Below are 18,741 nucleotides of genomic sequence, written 5' to 3'. Positions count from 1 at the left end.
CAGATTTGGGATGAAAAGATGATCCCTTCCCTCAAAGAGTTTACATTCTACTTGGAATAACCTAACTATATACAGATAAATGAGTAAAAGATGATTTGAGAAAAGAAAGCACTAACTAAAGATCAGGGAAGGCTTCACTTGGGAAATGACTGATAAACTGAGCCTTAAAAGAACCTAGAGATTTTAAGGTGTAGAGTATATTATTCTAGTCATGTGGATATCCTGTACAAAAGAAGTGGAAGATGGAATCCCAGCTCCTGGTAACAGCAAATAAACCAGTTTAGCTGGAACATGGAATGGTGTACATAGTACAGAATGTCTAGAGCCAGATTGTGAAGGTCATTAAACGCCAGACTCAGATATGTATATTTTATCTTAGAGGCCAATATGAAGCCACTGGAGATTTTTGAGGAGAGGAATGATATACATGGTCAGATCTGTCTTAGGTAAATTAACTAGATGCAGTAAAACCTATTGGGATGTTCATTCAAATAATCAGAGGTGATAAAGTCCTAAATAGGTACTAAGTCATAGAGAATGGCCTATACCTAGAAGTTAAGTGACTTACCCAGAGTCACACTTCTAATAAGAGGAAGCACTTTGGTCTTCCTGACTCTTAGCCCAGCACTCCATCCCTTTCATCATGTTGCCTCTGTCCTTTCCTGGGTGAAAATCAGTTAAACATTTACTGTCCCCAGCAAATCACCTAGGGCCATTTTGGCATATTTATCCATAGCCCCAGTTCTGGAAGTCTTTCTAGTGATTTGGGCAGACTCAAGCATTGTCTTTGTGAGTGCCTTCCCCCAGTGCCTTATGCTGAAAAGTCTCAGCAAAGTCCACATAGTCTTAGCTTGAAAATAAAGTCTTTTATGAGGGTCCTGGTCTACCATAGCTGGTAAGGGTGATAATTACATTCATACTCTACCTCCTTATACATGGTTTTATAACAAACACATAACATTTTACAAAAATTCTTAACTGTCTTTGTTTTTGCAAAAGCCTATACCAATCCAAGAACAAAGAAGAGTAAAAGAAAAAGGAAATTGAATTTTGCCTCAAAGAGAAAATTATGCCCCAACAAAACTCCCAGAATAAATAGGGATCTAGGTTGATGAGAAATCACCACCTAACCTTCTGGTGAAAAACCAGTTTGGGGTAAAAATTCCTCTGGGTTCTAGGAATGCATAGAGCACCTAAAATTTCTTCAGTGGATCTCTGCAACACATAGGCTGTTCTAAGTGCTGGTTCAAACTGATCTTGCATTAGAACAAGCAGATCAGCTTAAAAAGGAGTCAAATTCAGAAATGCTCTCCTCCCTTCCCCCCCCCCCCGAAAAAGGTATGGAGTTCCCCAAAAGGTGTTAAGCACCTGAGATTGTTTGCTGAGGGTTTCTAGGTCATTAGTCTATCCTTGTCCTGTGAAACAGCCATCCATGAGGATATCAGACAAGTTGCCCTGCCATAAGGTAACCATAATAAGGCAACTAGTTTATGTAGGTTCAGAGGGTTTTTTTGTTTGTTTGTTTGTTTAAGTCATGTGACTGGCAGGATGGTAGACTACTTATGACCTCTCAAACCTCTCCAAAATAGGAATTATGTAAAAGAGATAAAGCAATTTTCACTCCCCATTAGACTTTAAGCTCCTTGAGAAAAGAGACTCTCTTTTGCCTCTTTTTGTGTGCCTGGCACATAGTAGATAATAAATTGATTGATTTATTGATTGAGCTCTACTAACCTAAGATACCAAGCAGCCCTAATGAGGGGATTACCTGATGAACTATCAACAGAGAAGGCAAATCCTTAAACCCTAGGAGCTTATTCAGCACGTCTCCCTGACCAGCCACCACACTGGCAGGGTGGCAGAAGCCAACCCACAGGATCACCATAGAATTTAGCTTTGCCCATTTCCCCCTCCCTGTGCCACAGAAAACCAAAAGGGAAACTATTGCTGTGGCTGGAACTGCCATGTGACAGTGCTTTCTGTACAGCAGCAATACTTAGAGAACTGAGGAACCGAGGGAATTGTGGCAGGATGCTAGGGTGTGGATGTAGCCATTAGACCAAAAGTAAAAGGGACTGGGATCCAGCTAGGGCCAGTTTGCTTTCTCCCAGAAGTGACTTAGGGCAGAGGCTGGGGCTAGTGAAATATAAGTTGTTGAGCATGGGCAGAAGATAAGACTGCTTTGAAGTCCAGCTCTCAAAGGGAAAAGGAAACTGCATAAAAGGTGAATAAGTCAGAAAATGAGCAAGAGAATATGTCAGTATGTCAGTAAACATTTATTAAGTGCCTGTTATGTGCTAAGTGCTGTGGATACAAAGAAAAGCAAAAGACAAGTCCCTGCCCTTGAGGATGTCACAAGTTAATGGCATAGACAACAAGCAAAGAAATATGTACAAACAAGCTATATATAGGAAATAATAGAGGAAACATAGGAAATAAATAATCCAATTAAAAGGGATTGGAAAAGATTTCTGTAGAAGGTGGCATTTTAGTTGGGACTTGAAGGAAGCTAGGAGACGAAGATGAGGAGGGAGAACCAGGCATGGGGGACAGCCAGTGAAAATGCCAGGAGACAAGATGGAGTACTTCATTCATAGGATAGCAAGGAAGCTAGTGTCACTGAAGTGGAGAAAGAGGGGGAGAAGAATACTGCAAAGGAAGGAGTGGGGTTTATGAAGGACTCAGGATGCCAAAAAGAGGATTTCGTCATTGATCCTGAAGATGATAGGGAAACACTGGAGGTTATTGAATAGGGAGAGTGACATGGTTGGACCTGTCCTTTAAGAAAATCACTTTGGTGGCTAAATGGAAGATGGATTGAAGTGGAAAGAGATTTGTGTCAGACAGACCAACCAGAAGGTTTTTGCAATAGTCTATGCATAAAGAGATACAGGCCTGCACCAGGGTGATAGCAATATCATACAAAAAAAGGGAGAGTATTCAAGAAATGTTGCAAAGGTAAAATCAACAAACCTTAGCAACAGATTGGACGAGAGGGGTGAGAGACAGTGATAAGTCAAGAGTGATACCTAGGTTTCAATCCTGAAGGACTGGGAGGAGGATAGTGCTCTCAACAGTAATAGGGAAGTTTGTATGGTGGGGTAGGGTTTAAGGAGAAAGAAAATGAGTCCAGTTTCGGACACATTGAGTTTAAGATGTCTGAAGAGACATCCAGTTCCAGATATCTGAAAGGCAATTGGAGATGTGAAATTGGAGGTCAGCAGAGAGGTTAGATCTGGGATAGGTAGATTTGAGAATCAGCAGCATAAAGATGATAATTAAATCTGTGAGAGTGAATGAGAATACCAAGCAAAGTTATAAGGAAGGAGAAAAGAAGAGGGCCCAGCCTAGACCTCTATGGGACACCTGGTCAGTAGGCCTTACCTGGATGAAGATTCAGCAAAAGAGGCTAGGAAGAAGTTGTCAGGTAGGAGGAGAACTAGGAGAGAACAGTATCCTGAAAACCTAGAGAGATAAGAGTATCAAGAAGAGAGAGATTGGCAGGTTGAGGAGAATGAAGATTGAAAAACCACTATTCATCAATTAGGAAGTCATTGGTAACTTTGGAGAGAGTTTCAGTGGAATGATGAGGTAGGAAGCCAGATTATAGGGGATTAAGAAGAGAATGAGAGGGGAGAAAGTAGAGGTCTTTATTGTAGATAGCCTCAAGGAAAAAGATATCCTAGGGATAAAGAAAATAGACTGAAATTTCCATTGATCTTAGGAGGAAGAAAATTCAGTTAAACACCTTGAGCACAAGTATATAAGCCAACAGGGAAGATAGTAATAACAGGGGGAAAGATGGTCTCCAGATCAGCTAAAAGAGTCCATACACCTATGAATAAATATTGCAAGACAAAGGAATTAATACCTTTGTGAAGTAGAGGCCTCTGTAGATCCTCAAGAGAGCATGAAACCACAGCAGGATGTTTTTAAAGAGAAATAAAAATTACGTAACAAAAGTTATGGCCTTCCCAGCAGAAATGATCAGCAGAACAGAAGAATTTAATCCATGATGTCAAAGAAACAAAAGAGAAAACAACTGAGGGGGGGAAGCAAATACACCAAAGCCAAGGGCAGACTGAGGAAAGAGAAGCAAAAAGCAATAACGTTAAAAGTGTACAAGCAAAACATATTGGTCTCAGAGAGAGTCAACTTAAGTATTAGTCTCCCATAAGAACATAAAAAAAAAACCTGAACACCCTGATGCAAAAAATAATACAAGGCAGCTGCCCAGAACTTCTTAACACATAAAACAAAGTGCAAATTGAAAGAATCCACAGATTGCCTCTAGAATAAAATAATATGCTATAAATGCATTTCAAGGTACCAAGATTCTGAGATGCTCACATCAGCCCCTGCACTTGCAATGGACACAGAAATACAATAGATAATAAATAATTAGGTATTCAGTCATATAAAAGTTATATTCAAGGAGCCGTTCTAACGTAAAATAATTGTATTAGGAAACAGTCTAATTTCAGTCGGGAAAAAAAAATTAAAATAATACATTTTCTCAGGTGGTTTCCAGCAAACACAAATGACATCACAAATATATACTGAATGAATGAATATAGCACTCTAAGGTACCTCCTTACCCCAGCTTACACTCGTGGGTTGAATCTCCCGGGGAGCAAATACCTCAGGTTCAAGGTGTTCTGTGGGTCCATATTTCCAAAACTATAGTTCAGAAGCCCTCACTTGTGTGTTTGCTTTTACTGTTTTTCTGGTAGATGTAATTAGTTCAAAGCAAAAGCCCTTATTGAAAAAGCATAGCACGAACAATATTAACAGAACTTTATTCCCATAAACATAATATACACTCGTCAAGTACAAAAAGTATCAGTGGGAAGAGTGAGTACACACCTAGAGTACACTAGAACACTAGAGAACACTATGGCCAAGATAGCTCATACTTGAAGATACTTGAAGACGCCACTGTGCTCTCTTTTCTTGTGGTGTTCTCATCTGGCTCCTCCAGGTACATTCTTGGCTGGACAGGTTACTTACTTAGCTGGGATACCTAGACCTTTTCTGCTCCACATCAGAAAAGTCAGTTCCAGGGCTGACTTAATTGAGCAACGTCTTCCTACCTCCTAAAGGGATAGCAAAGTACAAATGCAAGTATGAATACTTCTTTTCAAAATGTTATTACTGTTTTTTTCCTATCACTTTCAGATATGTATGTATTCATTTGTTTTGCTTAACTGCTTAGCATAGTGCCTAGAACAGTAAGTGCTTAATAAATACTTTTTACATTCATTCGTATAAGGGAGGGTTTTGGGGTGGGGAGAGTCAAATAGGAATTGAAAGGGATAGGAAAAAAAAACACCAATGTGACATTTTGATGTACCTGGGAGGAATGATCAGGGGATACCTCATTTGAAGAAATTATGGAGCATAAGGGGCAGATAACAAAGGTAGTCCAGTGTTATGGTCTTAAAAGAAGTGAAAAGAAGTATTCATACTTGCATTTTCCATTCATAGTCTACCACCTCTTTGCTAAGAGGCAGGAGGGATAGTCATGTATTTCCTTGCTAACTTCTATATCATTCTTCCCTGCGTAATTTCTTACTTGTATTGTGTTCCTCTCTGTTGAAAGGTAGAGTATTTGAAAACATGAAGCCAATCAGTAAAAGAATCTCAAGGAAAGAGATTTGCTTTTGTTTCAGAGAGAATCTTCAGGTCATTAAAATAACTCCACAATTTCCCAAGGCAGTCCAGCTTGCTCTTCTGCTGTTCAATTCAGGGCCCAGGTCATTCTTTCTTTACAACGTCTGTCCTAATATACATGAACCAATGAAGAAAGTCTATGGATTGTATGTCCAACCACATGTTGGATCTTGATTGCAGGCTTTTCTGTCTACTTTTTATACTTCTTCTGTAGATCAGTTTAACCCTTTGAGTGATTATGGGTCTTATTTAGGAGGCTCTACAGTGTTCCAGGACTTGATGCAATCAGTACAGTGTTTACATTTACAATACATTTATAATTAAGAGCATCGTGATAGCTGTTTCCAATATAGACTGTGCTGGGTATCCTCCGTGATGATGGTGAATGCTTTTGTCAAGCATGTATCTCTCCGGTTTACACCTCAAACAGTTGTGAAGCAGGTTATTTTCATTGTTTTAGTATATCTTTCAAGGAATGTTATATGATTTTGACTTATGCATGATTGATGCTTTGCTGTAATAAAGTTTTTAACATATTTTTGCTTTATCATATTAAAAAATTGTAATAACTACAGTATGATCTTGTATTCTCTAAACCTTTCAGCCAATTTGTGACTCTAAAGGCATAGTATACTTTAGAATATAATTTGTGGAAGCTGGCCTATTCCTTTCTCAAACCTTACATATACAAATGAAGCTTGATCTTTCAGGCTAAGGTGGTAAAACACAGAAACATACCTAAAAATGACAAGTGCAGCCAATTGTTTTGGACTGTTTCTTAAACTCAGGCACAGTTTATGTTGTATATTTAAGAAATATTTGCCTGATCCTAAACCATATCTTCTTTATGGGTTATGAGCATATCACTTAGTCTCTCCATGCCTCAGTTTCTTTCAACTCTAAAGTGAAGGGGGCATTAGATGAAGTCATCCTTACGATCCCTTCTGCCTCTGCATCCTCTAGTCCTCTAGCTTCTTGTTCTTTCAGTCCTCCACTTGCAACCTACTGCCCTCCTGGCTCTGTCCGTAGGGTGGTCCAGGATAACCTCTGTCTCTATCGACTTGCTCTCAGCTTTGTAAAACCACTGTTTTTGCTATGTGTCCTGGCTCTTCACCAAGAAGGGCTGGGTACAACATTCCTTTTTTGCCTGCTGACACAAAATGCCTTTTTATGGTAGAGGGCATTAAGCGATGTTTCCCTGCTATTACCCTATTACTTTATGATTAGTGTCATTTAGTGGCCATGTCAAATATCAGTTCTAAAAAGAGACTTTGTCCCATTCTGTGTGTTGATAATTTACTCTGGTATGATTTTTCATTTCTGTATTTCTTGTTATTGTTGCTTAATCATTTTGGTCATGTCCGACTCTTCATGACCCCATGTGAAGTTTCTTGGCAGAGATACTGGAGTTGCCATTTCCTTGTCCAGCTCATTTTACAGATGAGGAAATGAGCAAACAGGGATAAGTGACTTGCCCATGGTCACACAGCTAGTAAGTGTCTAAGGCTAGATTTGAACTCACAAAGATGAATCTTCCTGACTCCAGGCCTAGCCCCCTACCCATTGAGCCACCTAGCTGCCCAACACTACCTCTTATGTCTCCATTTTTAGAACTGTTATGTTTATAGCAGTTTCACAGTCCAAATACTTAAATAATGTCTAAGCTGTTTAGTCACTAGTAACTTAATCTGTATCCATGTTCATTTCCTCATCGGTGATATTATTAAAAACTAGAAAATCAGACATTTTGTAAATAGGTAGTAAATGATAGTAGTCAGACTGTCATAAATTCAAATAGATATTGATTAACAGGCAATAAAAACTAGTCATATATGTGTATGTATAAATATATATAGTGACTCTTTTTAACTCTTTATTTTAGGTTCTTGCCTACACAGAGGGACTTCATGGAAAATGGATGTTCAGCGAGATTCGAGCTGTATTTTCAAGACGTTATCTTCTACAGAACACTGCTCTGGAAGTGTTTATGGCAAACAGAAGTATGTCTCTAAATATTTCACAGGAAATTGTGCTTATAACTTTAATAATTTTAATTCTTGAATGTTGTCTAAAATTATTCTTGATTCTTTTTCTTTCTTTCAATTGTCCTGCTTATATCTAAGAAAAAGCAGTTCAGATTTTGAACCCAACCACTTTCTATTTGAATAGAGTGTAAAAAAAGTGAATTTTGTAAGATAATTATTACTATAACAAAAAAATGACAAATACTTGAAAATCATATTGTGAAATTTACGTTTTGTACTTTTCTTGTTTTCTAAATCATGTTTTCTCTTCTCACACAGCCTCAGTAATGTTTAACTTTCCTGACCAAGCAACAGTAAAAAAAGTTGTATACAGTTTGCCCCGGGTTGGTGTAGGAACCAGCTATGGTTTGCCACAAGCCAGGTAATTGGACCATGTTATAAGTTTTTTGTCATATTGTTCAGATTCAATATAATAGCTATAGAGTAGCTATACCATTATAACTAGTGAATTATATTTACTTTCAGGAATCAAAGTGTATTCTCTATTTGTAAATTATTTGAAGGAAAATACCATATTTCTGCAAACACAAGCTATATCTCTGAAGTGAAGTTTATTTGATAGAATATATTTGATAGATATAATTTTATATTAAATTCAATTAAACATTTGTTAAATGCACTTTATATGCATAGCACCAGGAGACATACAAAGTTTATTTAAAACCCCATATCTGTCTTGTAACTGGTGTTCTAACAAATAAAATAATACTCATACCTAACAATTTTTGATGAATAATATACGTGATAAATGTACACAGTGGTGGAAACCAAAGTGTTTTGTGAAGTCTTAAAAGGAAAGCTATTATCAACAAGAGTTGGGGATCAAGGATAGCTTTATGGAACATGTGACTTTTGACTTGGTCTTACTTGCCTAGGAATTCAGCAGGTGAAAGGGAGGAGGCAGGACACAATAGGCCCAGGCAGCAGAGTGATTAAAGTCACAAAGGCTGAAATGGTTGGGAGATAGATAGTCCAGTTTGTTTGGAGCATAAGCACCCAGATAGGAGTTAGATGAGATAGGGGTAGATAGATACAGTGACTCTAGAATGTAGAAGACCTCATCCCTGGCAAAGCCATTTTAACCTTATTTGGGAGGTACTATGAAACCACTGAAAATTTAGTATAAATTTTCAGCTACAGTATATTGCAAGCATTAAATAGGGTTACTTTAAAAATAGACAGTATATATCATGTGAAGTTTATCATACTGTCTTCTCAGGAACAAATCTTTCAGGTGTTAGTCAAATCTAGAATTTATTTTTAAGTATAGTTTGTGTTCATTGATAAAATTATAGTTGAAACACTAGTTCTCTAATAATAATGGTCATTGAAATTATTAATATGAATATGTATATCATAAAATATTTAGTGTATTATGAACTGAAAATACTTTTAGATTCAAAGTATCTAATTTATATGTATCTTTATACTTACTAGGAGAATATCCTTGGCCACTCCCCGACAGCTTTATAAATCTTCCAATATGACTCAGCGTTGGCAAAGACGAGAGATCTCTAACTTTGAATATTTAATGTTCCTTAATACCATAGCAGGTAAGGCATCTAATTCTTTAATCCCTTATAAACATGTTAATGTTTGTCAAAATCATCAGTACTATCATTGATGAAATACATTTATATCTTTTGAATTTATCTACAATCTTATGCTAAATTGTGAAGCATTCATTTTAAGTTTTATCAGAAAATGCGCAGCCTAGCACCTAGATTTCTTTATTGATGAAGAGACTGTTCTTTGCTCTCTTTCTGACATTTACATTTGTGTGAAGCTTTATTAGAGTCAACAAACCTTAGCCAGGGAGTGTCTGGAAATAACAATGGGAAAATACAATTTCACTGCTTCATCATTTTCAGCAACAGCAACTAGGCAGGAGAATAACAACAGTATTCTGCCTAGTACAGATGTCACTTAAATTGTGGCTTGATTGGGTTACAGCATCTTTTCTTCTTCAGACCTTAGCAATAAAATATAAAATCAGATTAGCTATTTCAGATAGTGAATAACTGCCATCAGCATAGGCAGTATTATATTTGCAAATTAAAAAGAGGCAATGGTGTTTTTGCTAATCCAGGGAATATCACTAATTAAGCATGTATGTGCATTTATACTTTTTTATTTCTAAATCATAGGATAATTGCAAATAAGATTTTAGTTTTATTCATTGTGAATAATAAAAGCTTAAAGATTCTTATGTTCTATCATTTCTTTGGCATAAAAAGATTCCAAAAACAATGGAAAGTCACTGTTACTGTGGAAGAAAATGATCATCTTTAACTTTACCAATAGACCAAGTAATCCTAGTACTCCAAGGTGGAAGTACTATAGTGTCCTTGTAATAGGAGTATAATAATTTCAGAGATCTTTGTAGCTGTTCAGAAATATGGACAACACAACACAGCTTAAATCTTTTTCTCAAGTGCTACACACTAGTGTAGCAGAAGATTGGTCATATTACTTCTAAATCTATTCCTTTTATTCCTTCCATTTTATAAATATAATTAAGGCTTTGACTAACTGGCATTGATCACTTCTTCGAATTTGTTCTCTGGCAAAATTATCAGCTGGAAAATAACTGCTCTAAACCGAGGCAATTTTTCCTGCAAACTAATAAAAAGGAGCCATGGGGGGTATAGTAATCAATAATCTGGTTTATTAATCAGCTAGCATATATTCAAAGTATATGTTATGTTAGTACTTTTGGTGATGTTATTTTGAAGAAACATAACCCTGCAGCAATTTTGTTATATACAAAGGAAAAGACTACTTTGCTGACATTAAGACTTTAGAAGAAGTTATATAAGGTTATTTTAAGTAATTTCTTTTTTATATACTATATCCCTAGTAAGATATTAGAGAAAGGTAGTTGTTATCTAATAGAATATGCTGGACTTGAAGACCTGAGTTTAAATGCCTCAAACACTTAGTAGCTTTGTGATCCTAGGCAAGGTTTCAGTTTCAGTTAAACAATCTTACATATAACTTCAAGTCACATGACGCTCCCTATTAACAGGTCCTGCTTAATTTTGACACAGATATGAACTTTTATAAAAGATCATTTCTTTTCAGGAAATAAATCATGAATTGATTGACGACATTGTAAAGCATCTTGGCCCACCCTTCTTAAATGTGTCTTTTTGGGGAAAAAAAGCCCTCAAAAAACTCTCCCTCTTAGACTGAAGAAAATCCTACTACTTCCTTTCCTTTGTGGGGAACAGATTCTTACTGTACTATCCTTTAACTGTAGTCCAGGAGACTATGTATGCTTCCTAGGTTTTCCCTTCTGATTAAGGTAGAAAGGTAGAACCTAATGACTTCTAGCAATCCTAAATAGCCAGTCAGTCAACAAGTATCTATTGAGTGCTTACTTTATTCCAGGCACTGTGCTAAGCACTAGGGATACAAAGAAAGGCAACAAGTAGTTCTTATTCTTAAGAAGCTTACATTCTCATGGAGGAGACAACATATACAAACAGAGGAGATGAAAATCATCAAAATGAGGAAGGAATTAGCAATTGAAGGACCAGAAAAGGCCTCCCATAGAAAATGGGCTTCGATCTCAGACTTTAGGGAAGCCAGGGAAACTGAGAGGTGAGGGTGAAGGCCAAAAGTCTACTTGTTATTAGAAATACTACTAAACTGCTTTTCTTTCTAAACATTTTCTTTAAATGAAATGTAGATAACAGAGTGAATTATCATCTACTTATGATCTCTGCCTCCGTTCAATTCATTGACTGTTAACCATTAACAGTCATTTATTGAATTTCCTCTATGTGAAAGGAACCTTAGAAGTATAGAGGTGCAAAACATGGTTTCTAGCCTAAAGGCCTTACTCTGTAGTTGTATTGCTACATACAATTGTGTATGTATGTATGTGTATATATGTAGTACATGTATCATATCTGTATGTGTTTGCATATATACACATACATAGATACATAGGCATACCTCAGAGATCTTGTAGGTTCAGTTCCAGAGCACCTCAATGAAGTGAATATCTCAATAGAGTCACTAGTTTTTTTTGGTTCCCCAATGCATGTAAAAGATATTTATACTATACTGTAGTCTGTTAAGTGTGCAGTAGCATTATATATTAAAAAAGTATACGTACCTTAATTTAAAAATACTTTAATGTTAAAAATACTAACCATTACCTAATGGTCAGTGAGTCTTGCTCTTTTTGCTGGTGGAGAGTCTTGCCTCAATGTCGATGGCTGCTGACTAATCTGGGTAGTGGTTGCTGAAGTTTGGGGAGGCTGTGGCAATTTCTTAAAATAAGACAATGAAGTTTGATACAACAATTGACTCTTCCTTTCACTTGAACACTGAGAGGCCATTATAGGGTTATGAATTGGCTTAATTTCAATATCGTTGTGTCTCAGAGAATAAGGAGGCCTGAAGAGAGGGAGAGAGAGAGAGGGAACAGCCAGTTAGTGGAGCAATCTGAACACATACAACATTTACTAATTGAGTTCCCCTTCTTATATGGATGTGGTTCATGACACCCAAAACGATAACAGTAGTAACATCAAAAATCACCAATAACAGATATAATAATACTGAAAAAGTTTGAAATATTGCAAGAATTACAAAAATGTAACACAGAGACATAATGTAAGCACATGCTGTTGGAAAAAACGGTGCCAAAAGACTTGGTCAATGCAGGGTTGCTACAAACCTTCAATTAAAAAAAAAACCAACACAGTATTTACAAAGCACAATGAAGTAAAGTGCAGTAAGACAAAGTATACCTGTGTGTATGTGAGTGTGCATATACATATATATGTATATATATACACACATACACATGTGTGTATGCATACATGTATATGCATGTGTTATACATATATACACATACAATTGGGTAGTGTGTCAAAGCCAACTGTAGGATAGTAGATAGAGAACTGACATTGTAACCAGGAAATTGTTTGTTCTTACCTTGACTCTGATACGTGTTGACTGTATAACAGTGGACAGGCCACCTTCTTTTTGTGTTTTAGGTAATTCTTTAAGGTTATAAATTACAGAGAAGTTCCTGACCTACATTGGTAGACAGGGTTTCCTCATCTGTAAATTAACCTGGACTAATGAAATCACAGGTCCTATTCATGTCTATATCTATTGTGTGTGTTTTAGCACATACAGAGCATTGTTTGGAAGAGATTATCCTTGCAAAAATGTTCATGGAGGCTTGGAAGAAGAAGAAGCTAATCTCGAAGACCAGTTGAGAGATTATTTCAAATAGTCTAGGATAATGAAGACATAAGTAGAAATAATAGGAATAGAATCACAAGGAAAAATGCAAAAGAATATACTTGCTACTATGAACAGTACAAAGAAATATGAGACAACCCACATTGTCAAGGAGATTATAATTTAGTTGGAGAAACAAGGCAATATTCATGAAGCTTTTTAATAATAGTAAAATACAAAGATGTTGCATTGTATGGTATATAGATAAATGCTATGAGAGTTAGAGAAGTGACAGGTTAATATGAGCTGAAATACTCAAGGAGGGCTTTCTGAAGAAGTGGGATTTTATATAGATCTTTGTGGCTCTAAATGAATGAAAAGGCATTTATTAAGCTTTTACCATGTGCCAAGTACTATGCTAAGCACAGAAATATAAAAATCAGTATTAGCCTTCAAGGTACTTCTATTGGTGTTATATGTATTATATATACTTATGGTCTGTAGCATACCATAAGGATATATTGTACGTACTTATAATAAAAGCTATTAAAGCTTTTAATAAAAACTTTTAAATCTAAGGTAAGATTTTTGAGGAGATACCCTGAATAAGAGAGTTAGAGCCAGGGAAGAGTATTTTGGTCTGGAAGAAGACCGAATAGAGCAGTAGAGGAGCTGATGGACATTTCCATTCCAATGTAAATGGCAATACTGATTTGATTGTGGTTCTCTAGAGAAGAGGCAGGTGGAAATGGAATGGGAATAGAGAAAGAGAGATGTCATAGAAGAGGGAGTGTGCATGCAGCAACAGGGCAGATGGCAAGAAGATGACTGGAGTGGAATGTTAATTTGTGTTCATGTACTTTCCAGCCGAAATAGTATAGGCCCAAAGACTGGAGTTCCAAAGCTGAGTATAGATCTTAGATAAGTTGAGAATGCATTCCAAACAGTATGAGCAAGATGTGCAGAGATGGCAATAATATAGCATATTCAAGGAACAGTGAAAACTATAATTGAGAGCTTACGTTGCAATTACTGGTAAATAAATTGAATAGGAAAAGTGAGATTAAATTATGTATTTCTTGTAATTTCACTGCAGTAGAGTTTGGATTTAATTGCATAGCATATGCATCAACATTGATCTAATTGTAGCAATTTTTGGAATAACCTTCCAATTGACTTTACCACTATGCAGATTGTTTCCCCAATATATTGATTAATATGTTGGGCAAAACCAAATCTTCACCTTGCTAAAGTCAGTACATTTTATCTGTTGATTGTATTTGATCAGCTAGGTTATTATTCTTTTATGGCAGATTAGATTAGCTGTGGTAACTACCTATAAAACATTACTAAAGCAATATAAATACTTGAGCAAAATCTACATACCTACCTCCTAATTTCTTCCTTTCCATGACCTTAAATTTTTCAGTAGGCATGTCAGTTCACATTAGGCCATCCCTAATACCGCTTTGAGTAATAACCTTAATAATACCCTGATGAAAATGCGATTTATACCAGGAATGCAGGGCTGATTCAATATTAAGAAAACTGTCAGCATAATTGACCATATCCAAAACAAAAACAAGAAAAATTACATTATTACATTGATAGATGCAGGAGAAGCTTTTGACAAAATACAATACCTATTTCTATGACAAACACTAGAAAGCTTTGAAATAAATGGAACTTTTCTTAAAATAAGTAGTATCTATCTAATACTAAGAGCAAGCATTATCTATAATTCTGTAATGGAGATAAATCAGAAGCCTTCCTAATAAGATCAGGGTGGAGCAAGAACTTCCATTATCACCATTATTATTCAATGTTCTGGTAGAAATGCTAACTATAGCAATAAGATAAAAAAAAACTGAAGGAATAAAAATAGGCAGTGAGAAAACAACACTATCACTCTTTGCAAATGATGATGGTATACTTACAGAACCCTAGAGAATCAACTGAAAAACTAGTTGAAACAATATCAACATTAGCATAGTTGCAGGTTAAAAATTAATCAGTGTACATCACCAGCATTTCTGTATATCACCAACTAAACCCAGTAGGAAAACATAGAAAGAGAAATTCCATTTAAAATAACTGCAGAAAATGTAAAAGACTTGGAAGTCTACCTGACAAGACACACACCCAGTAACTATATGAACAAAATTGCAAGATACTTTTCACACAAATAAAGTCAGATCTAAACAATTGAAGAAATATTAGTTGTTAATGTGCAAGCTGAGAATATAATAAAAATGGCAATTCTACCTAAATAAATTTACTTATTCAGTGCTATACCAATCTAACTACCAACGAATTATTTTATAGAGATAGAAAAAATAACATAATTCATCTGGAAAAACAAAAGATTCTTTATGCGCCTTTAGTACCATTTAGTACCATCTATCTATCTGTCTATCTATCTATGTATATGTATGTATGTATATATGTTTGTATATACATACATACATATGTGTGTTTATTAGAGGAATCTGTGGAGGGGGAAAGGTGAAAGAAGGTAAGGTAGCACTACCAGATTTCAAACTATACCACAAATCAGTAACCATCAAAACAATCTGAACTTTTACTTTTCTGAAAATCTTGAGATGCTGGGTTTTGTTTTGTTTTTTGTTTGTTTGTTTTGCAAGGATTGTGGAGGTTGAGTGGTTTGGTTTGAGCCTATAATTATATCAATGTGAGTAATTCCCAGTCTAGTAATCCCTCCTAACAATGCTGATTGGCAAGTTTCCTGTAATCTGTAGGTTAAATTGTAGTTCTGCCATTTGTAGTTAAAAAGTTTGTCTCAGGCTCAAAAATGTTAAGAAACTAATTTATGGTCATACAACTAGTTTATTACGGGCAGAACTTACAGTGCCTCTAAATAAGGATACTTTTATTGACTTCTTAAAGCATACTTTCTGTTTTATCAAACATTTTGGCATATAGGCATATGGCATCCCTTACTGTTTTATGTATATGTTTTAGCTATTAGTCAATCAGTCAACAAGTGTTTATTAAGCACTTACTCTATGCCAGGTACTGTGCTGAGCTCTGGGGTACAAAGAAAGGTAAAATCACTGACCCTACCTTCAAAGGCTTACATTATATAGGAGAATATAACTTTGTGCATACAAGGGTTATACAGTGTAAATGAAAGGTGGTCTCAGAGTGAAGAGACTAGTATTTCCAGTGGGTGGCAGGGAGAGTGCAGAAGGTGGGATTGAGCTGAGTCTTGAAGGAAGCCAGAAAAACCAATGAATAGAGGTAGGGGGTTTCAAGAACACCAGCATACACAAATCATAGAGTGCACAGAGGGAGGTCAAATATAAGAAAATTGAAAAAGTAGGAAGGGGCCAGGTTATGAAGGTTTTAAAATGCCAAACAGCAGTTTTTATATTTGGTCACAGAGTTTGTAAGGAGCTACTGAAATTTACTGAGCATGAAATGGTAGCTTTAGGAAAATCACTTTGTCAGTTAAGTGGAGGATGGATTGAAGTAGGGAGAGAAGTGAGGCAGGGAGATCAGCTAGAAGGCTATTGAGAGGAAGTATAGAGCCAATGTGACAGAGTGGTGGTAGAACACAAAGCAGTGAGCTCCCCTCCACAAAATTCTTCCAAACAGATCTAGAAAGTACACCAGACTAAATTCTAAGGGGTAAATCCAGAAAAAGTCAGTGAATCATTTGTCCAGCCAAGGTTGGCATAGGGAGATAGACAGGGACATATGGGAACTGGGTCCAGCCAGGATCATGTGATGTGCAAACACTCCAGTGCCCAAGGAGAAGTTGTACACCAGGGAAAGAGGAAGTTCCAGATTCACCCTGGTATGCCCCAGACCCATAACGAGGCACTGCGTCGAGGACAGGTACAAACTGGCAATCTTGTTGCCCAGTTCCAGATCACAGATCCAAGTTGAACTGAGAATGGGACCAGCAGCATTATGGTATGAGGATGTAATAACAAAGGAGGAAGTATAGAAGCCAGCAGCAGAAACAGCAGCAGCAATGGCAGTTTGGCTCAGACCCCAGGCATACAGCAGGGTCTCATTTTCAATATATAGTCCAGTCTGTAGAGGAATAACTAGGGCAGGAATCCCAGACCAAAGGAGATCCTACAGTTCTGCCACTCTGAACCAACAGAGCTTTTCAGCTACATGATAGGGCTAAGTCCAGTATTAGTCTACTCTTGATCAAACCCAAACCCAGGTCAAGAACTAGTAGAATTGAGATCAGGAGATACAGCAATCAGATTTTACCCTAAATTAGACTACTTTGGGAGCACTGAAAGCTTGCTGATTCTCAGCCTGTCTCTCAGATCCTAGAATAACACAGCATTTCATACCCCAAGAAAGGAGCAATTGCACTAGCTGACACCTACCCTCCTCAAGTGCTACAGAGCCCAGGTCTCACAAGTACATAGTCAAGAAGTAGGCTGGAAAAATGAGGAAACAAAAAAGGAATCTCACCATAAAGAGTCATTATGGTGGCAAGGAAGCACAAGATACAAACCCAGAAGATAAAAATGACTCCAAAACACCTACAAACAAAGCCTCAGAGAAAAAAAAATACAGCTTAAGGACAAACTCAGCTAGAATTCCTGGAAGATATGAAGCAAGAATTTTTAAAAAGCATTAAAAAATTATAAATGGAATGAGAACACTTGAGAGGAAAAATGGAAAAGAAATGAGAGATTTGGAAGAAAGAATTGGAAAGGCTAATTATAATTAATAGCTTAACACAAGAGGTATAAAACTTTGCCCAACCAACAAAGTGCCTGAAAATTAGAATGGAGCAGAAAAAAACCAGTGACTCCATGAGGCAACAAGAAATATCAAGAGACTGAAAAAATTAGAAGAAAATGTGAGTTATTTAATAGCAAAACCAACTGACCTGGGTAAACAGAAGAGAAAAAAACTTAACAATTATTGGACTAAGTTTTGAAAAATGGGGGGTGTAGAGTGGGGCAGAGCCAAGATACCAGAGTAAACAAAGTATTCTATCCAAATTCTGCCAACATTCGCCTCTAAACAACTTTAAAATAGTGTGTCAAATCGAATTATTAAGTGGCAAACCAACAAGTGGTCATAGAAGAGACAGGACAGATCTGTGGCCCTGGGGTGAAGGCTTACCAGGACTGCAGCATGTCAGTGAAACTATCTGTGAGCCTTGGAGGAAGCAGCAGCAGCAGCAGCAGCAGTGACAGTAGCTCTCACTGCCCAAAGCTGATAAGGGGTTGAACACATAGTCAGAGAGAGATTCCAGGGTTCTCTTCTACCAGTACTGGGCACAGGACTTGGCACCATTTGACCACTCTGTAAAATTCCAGGGTGGAGAGGAGTGCTTGTGGTTGCAAGAGACAGGGACTCCAATTCTAGGTTGCAGTTCATCAGGGAGGAGAGGGATCCTGTTTGCAAGAGAGCAGAGGCCCTGCCTGGGTAAGGACTAAAACTCAGAGCAAGAGAACAATGATCACACCTCTCTGGAAGCACAAAAGCTTTCAGGCCCCAAAACTAACTTTAAAAATAGCAGGACAAAAAGCCTGATGCTTGAGACAGTGATACACCCTACCTTCCATCCCCGATGTGAGCAGAGCCTAATTCTAACGTAAAGTTCAAAGCCAAGAAATAGGCTGGAAAACGAACAAACAACAACTAATAACTTGACTATAAAAAGCTGCTATAATGACATGTAAGCTTAAGACACAGACTCAGAAAAAAGCAATGACATAAAAATATTTACAAGCAAATTCTCAAAGAAAAATGCAAAGTGGACACAAGCCCTACAAGAATTCCTAAAAGAGGTAAAAAGGTTTTTTTAAGA

At 36.8% G+C, this 18,741-nt stretch overlaps 1 protein-coding gene across 1 annotated transcript in view; it reads left to right on the top strand.

The window, feature by feature from the left end:
• Window positions 1-18,741, top strand: part of NBEA (neurobeachin) — a 776,021-nt gene that overhangs the window by 632,468 nt on the left and 124,812 nt on the right. The window contains 3 exon segments of the mRNA XM_078147053.1: window positions 7,556-7,673; window positions 7,977-8,079; window positions 9,156-9,271. Of these exon segments, the coding sequence (XP_078003179.1) occupies window positions 7,556-7,673; window positions 7,977-8,079; window positions 9,156-9,271 (337 nt within the window).

The sequence above is a fragment of the Phascolarctos cinereus genome, unplaced genomic scaffold (genome assembly GCF_003287225.1).
Source record: "Phascolarctos cinereus isolate Bilbo 61053 unplaced genomic scaffold, phaCin_HiC Scaffold_726;HRSCAF=1367, whole genome shotgun sequence".
Classification (NCBI taxonomy): Eukaryota; Metazoa; Chordata; class Mammalia; order Diprotodontia; family Phascolarctidae; genus Phascolarctos; species Phascolarctos cinereus.
This window is presented reverse-complemented; position numbering and strand designations above follow the sequence as displayed.